General features: G+C 39.1%; 1 protein-coding gene across 2 annotated transcripts; it reads left to right on the top strand.

Annotated features, from left to right (window-relative positions):
- The first annotated feature begins 1,533 nt into the window (after nucleotides 1-1,533).
- Nucleotides 1,534-15,050, top strand: LOC117297861 (tctex1 domain-containing protein 1-B-like). 2 transcript variants are annotated; one of them, XM_033781027.1, is made up of 2 exons: nucleotides 1,534-2,026; nucleotides 12,406-15,050. In XM_033781027.1, the coding sequence occupies exon 2, from the start codon at nucleotides 12,551-12,553 to the stop codon at nucleotides 13,157-13,159; it is 609 nt and encodes a 202-aa protein (XP_033636918.1). In that variant the 5' UTR covers nucleotides 1,534-2,026; nucleotides 12,406-12,550; the 3' UTR covers nucleotides 13,160-15,050. The 2 variants fall into 2 exon arrangements, with proteins under 2 accessions (XP_033636918.1, XP_033636917.1); XM_033781026.1 differs by lacking the exon at nucleotides 1,534-2,026 and adding an exon at nucleotides 3,762-3,927.
- Nucleotides 15,051-15,120: the final 70 nt, after the last annotated feature.

The raw sequence follows: 15,120 nt of genomic DNA, 5'->3' as shown, positions 1-15,120 counted from the left end.
AGCCGTTTCTCACAGATGTCTTATTGCTCGTTATCAAGTAAGTTTTTGTGGCGACAATTATTTTGAGTATAATACGGGACACGGTAAAAATATTAGCATAACAACCTACTTGAACGAGCAACGGGGAGCTGTAGACATGAGAAACGACTTCCTCTGAAGAAACCTTGAGAAGGAGGTACTTTCTCACTAAATTATTTTAATCTGAGAAAGACTTCGGGCCTGAAGCCTCTCTCCTCAGGCATCTGAAAGCACACACATTTTTGCAACAAGTGGGTTTTTTCTTAATTCATTATTTTCTTGCAACTGTGTGACGTCAGATGTTCAGGCACATCTGCTCAGATTGGTAGTTTGCGCCCTCTATACTATATAGGGTGCGTTCGTTTAGCTTCCCTGGGTCGACCCCGGTGTGTGGCGGTTTTTATTTTATTTTAAGGATGAACGTCTGCAGATAATTACCCACGTTCGTCCTGGGAAAAGAAAATCCGCCACACACGTACCGGGGTCGACCCAGGGAAGCTAAACGAACGCACCCATAGACATGTTTGGTGATATTGTCACAATTATTCTCACTTGGTGTATGTCAACATAAAGCACAAAATAACAACCAAGTGAGAATTTGAGCTCAATTGGTCGTCGAAATTGCAAGAAAATAATGTAAGCATTTTCGTTCGTCTGCATATGAATGTAGGTGAAAGGTGATTATGGACACGGATCGACCTAGAGTTTGCCGTGTTATGCTTGGGGTACAGAATATCCACGATGTGGGGGGGGGGGGGGTGATCAACAGAGAGGAACTCTCGCAAACCACGTACAAATAAAGAACTTTCTTAATAAGTATAGCCTCGTTTATAAAAATTACAACTCAATGTTCAGAGGGTCATTTAATCATGTCTGAAGATAACTTACTTAATTTGAAACTCCCATTATCCTTGTCCAATTGTTAAATGACATAAAAGTCACTTCCTCAACGCTGAAAACCTACAAGCAACAGCTTGGCCTTTTGAATTAAATCCTAAAATCACTAGTCAGTAACAACAAACAAGATAGACTTTTATAATCGATAAGCTGGCTGTCAAGAGGATAACCATCGATTATAGGATTAAGCAAAGAGTGAATGAACGCCTAAGGGGGGTCCTGTGCTCCTGTTGTCCTGTTACACATGACTGACTTGTGGCTTGGTAACAACTAGACTTCATTCAAGTCTCGTTCTCGCGTGAGAGGTCCTTAAAGGGAAGGTACACGTTTGGTAATTACTCAAAACAAATATGAACTTAAAAACTGACTTAATAACGAGCATTGGGGAGCTGTTGGTAGTATAAAACATTGTGGGAAATGACTCCCTCTGAAGTAACTTATTTTTTGAGAAAGAGGTAATTACTCACGGAAATAATACAAGACTTCTAGCTATAGAAGTCTTTTATTCCCATCTGAAAGCACAAAAATTCGTCCATCAAGGGTGTTTTTTCTTTCATCATTTTCTCACAACTCCGATGACCAATTGAGCTCAAATTTTCACAGACTTGTTATTTTATGCTTATGATGGGATATGCCAAGTGTGGACACTGGTCTTTGACAATTACCAAACGTGTACCTTCCCTTTAAAGCATATCGCGCCACTCTACAGTAGCCTACTAGCAAACAAGCCCGGTTATACCGGTGCGCGCTGGTCCCGCTTGCGGACATGCACAAAACAAGTTTTCTGGCGATGGCCGGCATGGCACGGGTTTGGGACTTGAGTCAAGTCTAGGTAACAACCTGCCACGCAGGCTTGATATCACTTTTTTGTATCCATTCAGAGCACAGCTTTCACTGTAGACGTAATAGAGTAATTCCTAATGGACCATTGTCGTATGTATTGTTAAGCCATGCTTTAGATATTCATATTTGATATGTTTACGACGATCGCCACAAGTCATTATTGTGTGACGGTTGCTGACATACAGGAGCACACCCGAGAAGACACATTCCCTGTATCGAATACGTGTTGAATAATCAGAATGCAGTGCTATTAACGGACGTTTGAAAGGTAGGTTTGTTTTGTTTATTGGATATCTCTACGATACGAGTCATATAGAACATTTTTTAGGTATTTTTTAATTGAAAGACTATTGTTTGTTTATTGAGTTTGCAACACCACAATTCTCCATTTCTTAACAATATTGTTGTTATTGCTCATTTATTTGAATTTTTTTTTAAACGCTGATTATTCCTATTTTATTATTGTCTCAACTGTACAAAAACAACCACAGGATGTATAGGTATAAAACAAACATTTCGATTTAAGGTGTATTAAAAAGGGTCAGTAAAGCAATTTGATGGTTTATGGTGTTCTAGACTCGCTAAAAACCAGTCGTTTAGGGGGCATGGCTTACCAAGCTTATCGCAAGCTGGCACTCATTGAATAAAACGGTTAAAACAAAATTGGGTTTATCGACCTTTGTATGAAGTGACTTGGGTACGAAGTGACTTGGGTACGAAGTGACTTGGGTACGAAGTGACTTTGGTACGAAGTGGCTTGGGTGCGAAGTGACCAACACTCAAATAATTTAGCAAACAATAACTCTCGATCTACGATCTTTCAGATGCTTGACTTCGGGACCACAAATTCTAATTCTGGAGGTCTCGAAATCAAATTCAAATATTTTTGTGGAAAATAACTTCTTTCTCGAAAACTAAGTTACTTCACAGGGAGCCGTTTCTCACAATGATTTATACTATCAACAGCCCTCCATTGAATGTTGCTATTAACAATTATAACACCCCTTACCAATATTCTGCCTTTTCATTGGTTTAGACCGCGTCACATGATATGTCTTAGTTTTGCTAGACGACGGCCGTGTGTAAGTGCATCGGTTTGCCGTGCGCTAGTCCGAAAGACTATAGCACACGGCGTGCAGTACCCAGACGTCCGTTGCGTGTACGAGGATTATAAATTAATGGTCTGTAACCATTTCGGATTACATGACACTACATGCAGAGCACAGTAGAAGTTTTTGCAATCTGTATTCGCGTCGTCCGTGGATTGTAGCATTCAGGTCTGTAAAGTCTGTACAGTATTTAGAAATGTTTGGGGTGTTATCAAACAAATATTGGCTGCTTTTACTCGTGCAATGGTTTAAACTATGACTCCCTCGCTGATCCCCGGAGCGTTCTATTTTCCCCTCGGCTTCGCCTCGGGAAAATTGAACGCTCCGGGGATCACCTCGGGAGTCATAGTTTTAATCATAGCACTCGAAGCAGTCAATAATAATTTGTATACTATTTTGAGTAATTAACAATACTGTCCAATGCCTTTGAACACACAGGGCCGTTTTTACCCACCACGCAGGTAGGGGTATAGGCCTTCATGACCATTGAGGAATGACACACAAAAGAGGTGTAAAGGCAATATTTTTGTTCCGCAATTATTTTGCCTAAATAAACCCATGATTCATGCGTGAACACTCTCACTGGAAAACAAATCGCGTGTAAAACAGTGTTTCTATGGTAACGACCAACGCCGTGCAACGGGGTTCGTGACTTGTTGTAGAGCGTCACTGTGTGTCCTTGTTAATACATGCATTTCGGGGCCAAATGGGCAATTTAGGCTCTCCGTGGGACCATGGTGCAAGAAAGTGATTATTGTCAGCAACTATAGGACTAGGATGAAACTAACACAAAACGTGTCACAAACTACCAGAGTGGACCATTACAACAAACCTGTCCAGTGAAAAGGTGGTTGCTAAATAAAACCTGAATTGCTTTGTTGTCAGCCTGTTTGTTTGTGCTGGGAATTGAATTATACCGTACTGGCACCTGCGAGGGTAAACTACCCCGTGAATTGTTGTATGTGTAGCTAGTCTCCTTATAAACCTTCCTGCCTGCCCTGGCAAGTTCTTTCAAGAAAGTTTTAAGACGGATTTTGTACAAGTTCCAACTGAGTTCCCCGTGAGTATAAACCGTTTTCCGTGTTTTTAGTTTCTTCTCCATGTATAAAGTGGTACATTACATTGACACTGGAGTTAACTCCAGTTAACTTCTTTGTTCTCTCGTATATTTTGATCCTCACCCTTTAACAGGCGAATCGTTTCTTGATTTTATTACCATTAAAATGATTTTCGAAGATGTTTCAAAATTACGGAAATGTTACTATAGATAGTAGACTTGCGGGTATAAAAACTCTCTTTGAAAGACTAGTGTTGGCACCGAGGAGAGCTGGTGTGGTCACGACGTTTCGACCAGTATACTATGCTCGTCTTCAGGAGATCGATCACAATGCAAAGCTCCAAACATCAGTTACAAATTGATGGTTGTCTCTAAATACACTCTAAAATCACTTTCGATTTACATCACATCTCAAAGCATAAGTTTTGTAAACACGCTTTTTAACATGTATAACCCAATGTTTAGATTCATGTGTGTGTTTCAATGCAACAAACAATTCGAGCATGTGGTTCGAAACGATGTTTGTCATAAAAACAAATTCAAAAGGTGAACAACATTTGTGTTTAAACTCTGGACGTAGTTTTTACAGTGCGGGGTCATACAAACGGACAATACACCGGTAATAAACCGCCTTATTCCTGATTCCCTATTACCATGAAGTACGTCAACAACAGTTTCCCCTCAAACAAATCGAGCCACGGAGTGACTCGTCAACAATATTGCCACCCATAAAAACGTCTCAAATCCGGCCACAGATTTTATTGAAGGTTGTTCCTGTTGTCAAAGCAACCACACTGCCCTAGAGTTGGATGTCGAGTTGAAGGTCATGACCCGTTGCTATTGTCAAAACAAACAACGTTTTATATTTAGAATCCTTTATCGGGTGCACCCCACTAAATATACTCCCCGATAGCTTACAATGCAAAAATGCTAAATATTAAAAAAAAAATACTCGAAAAATACTAAGGAGTCTCACAGCTTGGAACAGTAAATTGATAATTATCATTCATGGACTCTTGAAGTTAATCCTCTGCTAAATTTGATATGGGGAGTCCCTGGACCCGTCGAGTTATTCCCTTGTGTAATTTTGTTTCCGAACGTCCGAGCATGGTCCGAGCATCAATCTTGAATGTCATTAGCGAATAGAACAAATCTTTTAGGCCTCAGTGTCATCAAAAATACACTTGGAAGTCAACACCCCCAGGTCACAGTTGGGCATTTTTTTTGTTTACACTGAAACCCTTCTGGGGCTCTCAAATCTGTCTCATATAGAATATTTTGTTGAGGGTTCGCAAACAATATTAATGAGCTCGACGCTCTGTTTTCTCCTATTTAGTGTGGGGTGCACCCTTTCGAAGCGAATCCAGGGGTATAATAAGCGACCTACTAGTTATAGAAAGCGACTTTCTCATTTTGCTTGTCATGGACATCAAATTTGATACGGTCTTCTTAGAGAAACAGAACCTGGTATCCATAATATATTGAACGCACGGTAGGGACGTCCTCCATTTTTAGTTGTGTACCAAAATATTTCACGATTGGATTTTTTTGTGTGAATTCTACGCAGCTTTTCAATTTGCAAATTGTATAGGCCCCAAACTGTTATCTCGTGTCTCTGTGGAGTTGTGACAAAAATATCATCGATTGGTTTTACACCAAACTGACAATGCTTTATAATCTGTTTGAAAACACATGTCTGCCACAGTCTGCTTTCTCAGAAAAGGACACCATTTGAGAAAGAAACTTCCTCAGTTTTGTCTTGGACACAGTTTGATACGGTCTTGAACGCACGGTAGGGACACCCCGTTGTTAAGTTAGCTCTGTACCAAAATATGTCGCAAGGATTTGTGTGAATTCTCTGCAGCTTTTGAGTTTGTAAATTGTATAGGCCCCAACTATCTCATGTCTCTGTACTTAAAAACACGTATCTTATTTGTCCGAATACCCCAGTACTGGAGTATTTGTAATGGTATGAGTCGAATAATGTTAGATTATTTCCGGTATCAAAGTATCATCAACCTAGTTTTTGTAATCTGTTTAAAAACTCGCTTCTTAGAAAAGACACCTTTTTCGTGGAGTATGACAGAAAAGTAACAAAAGCTGCATAATTTGTTATGGTTGTTGGTTATCGACTCTTCCTGGTAAACAAACACCCTTAATCTTTTCACTGAAGATGTGCCGACTCCAAGAAGAGCCTACTAACAAGATTGTTATGGAAAGGTTTGCGGTAACACCATGTATTGACTATTGAATGAGTTGGGGTGGTTCTGAAAGGAACCGTTGGTTTCAACTCGACGTTTCGATCAGTTGATCGTCTTCTGGAGAAAGCCCGAACTCATTAGAGATAGTCATTACATGGTGTTACTGAAAATCTTTCCATGTCGTATTTCCACCCTGCACAGTTTCAAATCCTACTTAAAAAGATTGTTCTCAGCATTGAGAATGACCATATGTCCTCACAAACGTTTCGGACTAAAACTCCCTGCATTGCCGAGCTCAACACTCTATTATTTGTCCGAGCTTCCCCAACGCTAATTAGCTATACACACATGCACGTTGCTTCGTAAGTAAGGTGGGAAGAAAGGTTCAAGAAAACATGAGTCTAGTCTTCTCACAGGCGGGTGTTTCATGGGAACAACTGAATTAATTTATACACTTTATCCCGCCCCATGTATGTAACAATCGGAACAGTCGAAGCCTTATGGCGTCTGAATGGATTATCCATTATGCTATTCAATTGGCTCTCAATTAAACAAGTTTACCAACTGTAGTCACTCTTATAGGCCTAATTAGTTTGTCTACAGAGCACACACAATACCATGGATGAAGGAAAACAGCCAGTGATTCTTCAGTTAAAAACAAACCTCCATACTCCTAACGCGTAATTCCAAAACGAGTGGCTGCCAGCAGCATAGTGGTGTTGCGGACATACGGTACTATAGACCTTTATTATGGTGCAGCCATCTTGAATTTCTCGCATTGATATCAATTTTCACTATTATAATTTCAAATCCTACTTATTATTATTATTATTATTATTATTATTATTATTATTATTATTATTATTATTATTATTATTATTATTATTATTATTATTATTATTTATTCAGCCATTTCAACAATACATGACAATACAAAAATACTTCAAGATGGGCTTGGAGAAACAACAGCAAAACTGTGGTCCATGGATCTGCCTCCCATAAGTAAACAAACTAGTAATAATGTTAACAAACCGAGGCTGGAAAAACAAAATAGTCTGGTTCCTGTTTGCAAAATCATAATCATTAGCATTCATTACTGTTATTGGATACGAGGTACATGACCAAGATGGAGGCAGCATGATAAAGCTAGGTCTATAGGCCGTGTCCGAAACGGCGACTTCGGCTACAGCTACGGCTAGATCGCGCTCGTCTGCCTATCCTTCAACACTAAGAACGCGCAGATCTAGCCGTAGCTGTAGCCGAAGTCGCCAATTCGGACACGGCCATAGTCTACGGTTTCCGTTTTGCAAACACACTGCAACCATTTACTAAAGTACGTGACTATAGTACAGTCACCTGACGATGACTATAGCAAGCCAGTCGAAACGTTAAGACCAATATTAAGAACTCACTCCGCGTTAGTGAAGTTAAAAACGATCAAATAAAAGTTACAGTCTATTTTCTACCTTCCGCTCAGGAAAGTTCTTTTCAGTTATGAAGTCTCCCGAATACCGAAAATCTACTCCGCGGTAGTAGAATAGAAAGCAAGTCAGTTCTGTGAAGAAAAACAAACTACCTGTCAAGTAGATACACACATGATACTACCGCAAACCAAATATTTATTGATGCCTCACCATGCAATGCTTTAAATCCCATACCTTTACAAGTACTTGTAAAATAATTATATAGCAAGACAAGTTATCAAAAGAGCATATTCTACCCAGCAGAAGTAGATACTATACACATGGTGCCACCACAAAACAATTAACATACAATTTGTACTTCCAGGGACTTATATTTGTGAGATTGTCAGTTGTCACTGCAAAATCTTAAATAAAATTATTGATTGATGTTTTGTTTTTGTTTTTATTTTTATTTGATATTTTTATTTTTTAAAGTGTTTGGTTGAGATGATCTTAGAGAACACTCTTTAGACATTAATACTCAGCATGTGTCGCTTTAGAGGATAAACCTTTATTTCGAGGATAAACCTTTATTTCGAGAATGGACTGTTATAGCACGGAGCAATAAAACTAGCTCCTTTGTTGTGGTTTATAGTAAATACTTCTTTCAAAATTTACCTAGTTAATTTCCCTCGTGGTTTGTTATTCATTAAAGGGCCTACTGTTAATTTTACAGTTATTCTAAAATATCAGCTGTAAAATTATGACAAGTTGGGTGGACGTCTTCCGATTAAATCTTGTGCCCTCGATGAAAGTTTTGATTTAACACGAAGACATATTCATGTTATCCTTCCGATTAAAGCCCGGTTCATACAAATGCGATACAAATTTTAACTTCACAAAATTCGCAACGGATATTTCGCAACAATTGAACTGTGGTGTTCCATCCACTGCAAACATTCACTCAAAAGGGCAGCGCGACATCAAAATCTGCTTCGCATTCGCAGGAAGTTGCACTGGGCTTAAGACCACTCCCCCCCCCCCCCCCTTTATTTACTCCACGAAAGGTCGTGAACATGCAGCGGCGCTCGGTCACCCGTTGATGTTCCGATCCGAGGTCAAGATCTTAGTTACTTGACCTGGAGGAATGGATATTGATAATAATAGTTCATTTTGCAATAACATATCAATGCGCTTAATTACATTAGTGCCATGTCATGCTTCTTCTGTTTCTGACAAAAAAAATCAACAGCAACAGACTTAATAGATGTTAAATTTTGCATCGGGGATAAAGAATATTAATTTTTGTTTTTACCCATACACCGATGTGTGTTAGCACTGTATACTCAGTACTTTCCCGAGTCCTGTGAAAAAATATCACAGGCATGTTACTCGGATGGGATTCGAACCCACGACCCTTGCAATTCTAGAGCAGTGTCTTACCAACTAGACTACCGAGGTTGCCCGGTAGCTAGAGGCAGTTCAAATCCTATGTTTTGGCAGCGGGTACCGCAACGATATAATAGATGTTAAATTTTGCATCGGGCAACAGACTTGTTCTTCCATTTCCTTCATCCATGGTTCTATCGCAGTGCCACGGATGTTATGAGGGCTATACCACACTGGAACGGACTACCCCACAATATCCTAGATTTAAAAGATTATGAAGCCTTCAAGACAGCGATTAAAGCACACTTTATTTTATTTCCAGTAGGTCATTGGTCAGGTCATAAAACTCTGATGCGATGCGGATCCGTTTTTATCGGAGTATAACAATATCCAGATCCAGAATTTGTCAGGTTGTCCAATGACTATACAGAAACATGTACTATTGACATGTACTATTGAGTACAATGCACAATAATGTTCCCTGCTTGGCTAACAGACGCGGTCATTGTCCTATCAGCACAAGCAAGATCGATTCCAGTCAATCAATTCTTGGAACCGAAACACAATTTGAATTCACTGCACAAAAGGCTTTTTACAAATCAAGTTATAAGCCTTCGTCCTTCCTTTATGTAAAGTACAATATCAACGACAAGCAGCGCTAAACGCATTAGGTTCAATGTAATGCCATAAACAATAACTGTTTACAACCTAAGCGTGGTTGTCAAGGCCCGGTTTATTCGGGCATGATAATATATACGACCCTTTTAGGGAAACCTGTTTAGAAAAACAAATTTGGTTATCAATCGCCGGTTATGCTGTATTTTATATTGGGTATGTCAGCCATAGTCACAGTTTACTGTGATATAGTAACCTAATGTTTACAACCCTTTGGTATTGACGTTATGATTCACTATTATATTGGGTATGTCTAGCCATAGTCACAGTTTACTGTGATATAGTAACCTAATGTTTACAACCCTTTGGTATTGACGTTATGGTTCACTATTATATTGGGTATGTCTAACCATAGTCACAGTTTACTGTGATATAGTAACCTAATGTTTACAACCCTTTGGTATTGACGTTATGGTTCACTATTATATTGGGTATGTCTAACCATAGTCACAGTTTACTGTGATATAGTAACCTAATGTTTACAACCCTTTGGTATTGACGTTATGGTTCACTATTATATTGGGTATGTCTAACCATAGTCACAGTTTACTGTGATATAGTAACCTGTTTACAACCCTTTGGCATTGACGTTATGGTTCACTATTATATTGGGTATGTCTAACCATAGTCACAGTTTACTGTGATATAGTAACCTAATGTTTACAACCCTTTGGTATTGACGTTATGGTTCACTATTATATTGGGTATGTCTAACCATAGTCACAGTTTACTGTGATATAGTAACCTAATGTTTACAACCCTTTGGTATTGACGTTATGGTTCACTATTATATTGGGTATGTCTAACCATAGTCACAGTTTACTGTGATATAGTAACCTAATGTTTACAACCCTTTGGCATTGACGTTATGGTTCACTATTATATTGGGTATGTCTAACCATAGTCACAGTTTACTGTGATATAGTAACCTAATGTTTACAACCCTTTGGTATTGACGTTATGGTTCACTATTATATTGGGTATGTCTAACCATAGTCACAGTTTACTGTGATATAGTAACCTAATGTTTACAACCCTTTGGTATTGACGTTATGGTTCACTATTATATTGGGTATGTCTAACCATAGTCACAGTTTACTGTGATATAGTAACCTAATGTTTACAACCCTTTGGTATTGACGTTATGGTTCACTATTATATTGGGTATGTCTAACCATAGTCACAGTTTACTGTGATATAGTAACCTAATGTTTACAACCCTTTGGCATTGACGTTATGGTTCACTATTATATTGGGTATGTCTAACCATAGTCACAGTTTACTGTGGTATAGTAACCTAATGTTTACAACCCTTTGGTATTGACGTTATGGTTCACTATTATATTGGGTATGTCTAACCATAGTCACAGTTTACTGTGATATAGTAACCTAATGTTTACAACCCTTTGGTATTGACGTTATGGTTCACTATTATATTGGGTATGTCTAACCATAGTCACAGTTTACTGTGATATAGTAACCTAATGTTTACAACCCTTTGGCATTGACGTTATGGTTCACTATTATATTGGGTATGTCTAACCATAGTCACAGTTTACTGTGATATAGTAACCTAATGTTTACAACCCTTTGGTATTGACGTTATGGTTCACTATTATATTGGGTATGTCTAACCATAGTCACAGTTTACTGTGATATAGTAACCTAATGTTTACAACCCTTTGGTATTGACGTTATGGTTCACTATTATATTGGGTATGTCTAACCGTAGTCACAGTTTACTGTGATATAGTAACCTAATGTTTACAACCCTTTGGCATTGACGTTATGGTTCACTAGTTGTAAAATGGTAGCCGACATTTTGTCATCTAGGCCCTGCACTGACATGTACTTGTATTGCTATCAATTAATTGCTATCAATGTGCCGACCTTATTTGTTCCTATAACTTAAAGGCAGTGGACACTATTGGTAATTACTCAAAGCAATTATTGGCATCAAACCTTTCTTGGTGACTAGTAATGGGGAGAGGTTGGTGGTATAAAACACATTGAGAAACGGCTCCCTCTGAAGTGCCATAGCTTTCGAGAAAGAAGTAATTTTCCACGAATTTGATTTCGAGACCTCAAGTTTAGAACTTGAGGTCTCGAAATCAACCATCTAATCGCACACAACTTCGTGTGACAAGGGTGTTTTTTCTTTCATTATTATCTCGCAACTTCAACGACCAATTGAGCTCAAATTGTTACAGGTTTGTTGTTTCATGCATATGTTGACATACACCAAATAAGAAGACTGGTCTTTGACAATTACCAATAGTGTCCACTCTCTTTAAAGGCACTGGACACTAATTGGTAACTACTCGAAATAAAGGTCCTTACAAACTTACTTGGTAACGAGCAATAGAGAGCTGGTGATAGCATAAAACATTGTGAGAAACTGCTCTCTCTGAAGTAAGTATTAACGTAGATTTAGAAACGGGATAATTTCCCACTTAAAAAATAGAATACTTCAGACCTGAAGCCTTTTACCTGGAATAAAGAATTTGGTTTTACCCTTACACTGATGCGTACGAATATTCAGTATTTTCCGAGTTTTGTTATCATAACTCACAGGCATATTACTCGGGTGTGATTTGAACCCACGACCTTTGCCAATCTAGAGCAAACGTCTCACCAATACTAGACCACCGAGATTGCCCGATATAGCTAATTCTTTATGTTAACAGCGGCGAGCGGAACGATTTAATAGATGTTATATTTGCATCGGGGTAAAGTTCGTTAAATGTTTTGGCAAAATCGCAATCGAACGTGTCCTTTTGACTTATTTCGTGTTCTTTTTATTTTGTTTTCAGAAAGTGCTTGTTATCCATCATAGATACATCTTCATGGGTTGACGAGCTTACAAGAGATTATAACGACCAGTTTGATGACTCAAACAACGAGCAGCTTCTGAAGAGCTACACCTCAAACGATTCTTAGAGTGGGATACAAAACACCATGGCGACCCTAAACGAAAAGAACTTGGAGCAATTTAATAAGCAGGATGGTAGTGTCAAGTCCCGTCGCCAGTCCGTCGTGTCACGTAAAAGCTCCATCAGCTTGTCTACGATAGGCGACGGTGGCGGCACTGGCCGTTGGCGGCGTCTGTCACGAGCCTACTCCAACTCCCTCGGTAACCCAAACTTCCGTGTGGCTACGGTCCGATCTTCGGATACCCCAGCTGCAGCCAGTAAACCACTGGTCCGGTTCGAAAACACTTTCAAAATGAACCCGGACACCGGAACCAAATTCTCCCCCGGAGTAGTCGAGAAAGTTGCCCAGCAGGTCCTCGAAGCGAACCTGACGGACAAGACGCGATATGAACCGCGGACTTGCTCCATCTTCACCCAGAGAATCGCCGAGGAAATTAAGATGAGGGTTAAGGAGTTGAAGATACCACGCTATAAGATAGCCACTCAGGTGTTCATTGGATCGGTGAGCGGCCAGTGCCAGCAGATGGTCAGCCGTGCTGTCTGGAACACTGATACCGACAACTTTGCCACTTGTACATATCAGAACAGCTCCCTCTACGCCGTGGCACTGATCCACTGTACCTATTATGAGTAAACAAAAAGACGACTTCTTTCTGAAATAATAACATCCGAGAGGCAAATGTTGAATCTTCGGTCATATTGAATCCATTCCCCGTTTCGTTTTTACGATCGGACGCTTTCGGGTGGACGCACATGGTAAACATCTGGAATAACAACATTTGAAGCAATTCAATAACGCGGGTTATTCTAGTCTCCAGCTCATGTTCGATCATAGAGTAAAGACAGAGATACTCTATGGTACGATTCATATGATGAACAATCTGGCGGCAGAGGGCGCAGTTCCCCGTTAATTGTTGGGGTCCGTAATGACCAGTGAAATTTCGACTGGCAAACTCATTTTGGACAAAAACTAGCCATTTCGAACTTCCCACTCACCGTTTGACGCCCATACAAGCACACTTCTGACTGCAGTGAGACTTCTTGTTATAACCAAATTATGCACATATCTATGAAAATTTCATATATGTTAATATTGGTGTGAGAGTATTAAAAATTGATCTCAGTCATTAAGGTTATGAAATCTTTTGTATAATTAATACTATCAGTTTCTCATTATACCTCGCTTGTATAGAAAACAAAGGCTACGCACAAAAAAATCCATGCATTGAAAACTTTTCTCTGTGCTCCATGTTATTGATGCTCCATGATGCAACTAACATTCTCTACGTTGCATTTCTGGATTTGAGCTCCAATAGTCATAATGTATAATGCAGAAAAGCTACTTGTAGTTGTACTTTTATTGTATATAGCCTTATCTACAGAAGACAGGCAGAATCGACACTGATATTCTTATAGTCTTTAAAATTAGCTGTGGTTTGAACGAAGACAGATTTATTAATGTTAGAGAGGGATTGAACACCTGACCACTGGAATAGTGTCATGCGCTCTTCCAACCGAGGTAATCCCTAATGTTCGGGGTCTCCCTACAATGTCAATATCTTTGTTAAATGGTGCCAGTCAGAAGCTATTCAACTTGTAACTGTTGTGTATAGACCGTACTGAATAACCCCTGTATTGCTATGAAAGTCGCCATCTTGTAGGGCAAACCGTATGCAGTTCCAAAAGCGTGAATCGATGAAGCACGCAGCACGCAACATTCCCAGTTTGATTTCTACGGCACATGCACGCACACACCCACGCTCACAGACGCCATGTTGAAGGGCAGATATTTTAACGGGTGACGTCATATTCAATATACGGTCTATAGCCAGGGATCATTCCCAAATTCACAATACAACTAAGTTGTATAGGAAGTGGCAGCAGAGGGATCACCTATGGGATTCGACTGTTTGTAATAAACCACAAGGGAAACTGACAGTCTCAACTCCTACAGCTGATAGTCACAAAACACTTTTGTATTATTAGGTGATCTTTTAAATTAAGCTTTATGATGATCACAATAAAAAATAGGAGGGTGACCACTGACCAGCTACCGCACATATAATATATGCTTCCATATACATGTACAGTCTTTTGAGTACCAATCATACGGTTATGTTGGCCACAATACTGTCTTTGATTAATTGGTCATTTTTGTAAAACAGCGGTTTGTACAAAACTAGTAGACTTCCACATATAGTGCTGTTGACAGTGGTGGAAAAAAAAGAGTCAAAAAGTTTTTAAAAGCCACGCATGACAGCATAGTAAAATATAATATTACTTTTTTTTTAAACCTTTATTTAAAGCAAATGCACAAATTAAAAAAACAGTTCCATTTAAATATTCTTCTATAAACTCTACAATTTACTGTGGTTATACAATGGTGATTAAGTCCAGGTGGTGTTAAAAACTACAGTAAAGAAGGCAGTAACTATACGAAGGTCTCAAGGGGTGAATTTCACAAAGAGTTAAAGACAGTGGACACTATTGGTAAATGTCAAAGACCAGTGTTCTCATTTGCTGTATCTCAACATATGCATAAAATAACAAACCTGTGAAAATTTGAGCTCGATTGGTCGTCAGAGTTGCGAGATA

This window comes from Asterias rubens, chromosome 12 (genome assembly GCF_902459465.1).
Source record: "Asterias rubens chromosome 12, eAstRub1.3, whole genome shotgun sequence".
Taxonomy (NCBI): domain Eukaryota; kingdom Metazoa; phylum Echinodermata; class Asteroidea; order Forcipulatida; family Asteriidae; genus Asterias; species Asterias rubens.
Note: the sequence above shows the minus strand (reverse complement) of the source record. Positions and strands in the feature narration are given on the sequence as shown.

Excerpts from the sequence above, each read along its gene's own strand:
- LOC117297861 (XM_033781027.1), top strand. The coding sequence starts at position 12,551 with ATGGCGACCCTAAACGAAAAGAACTTGGAGCAATTTAATAAGCAGGAT.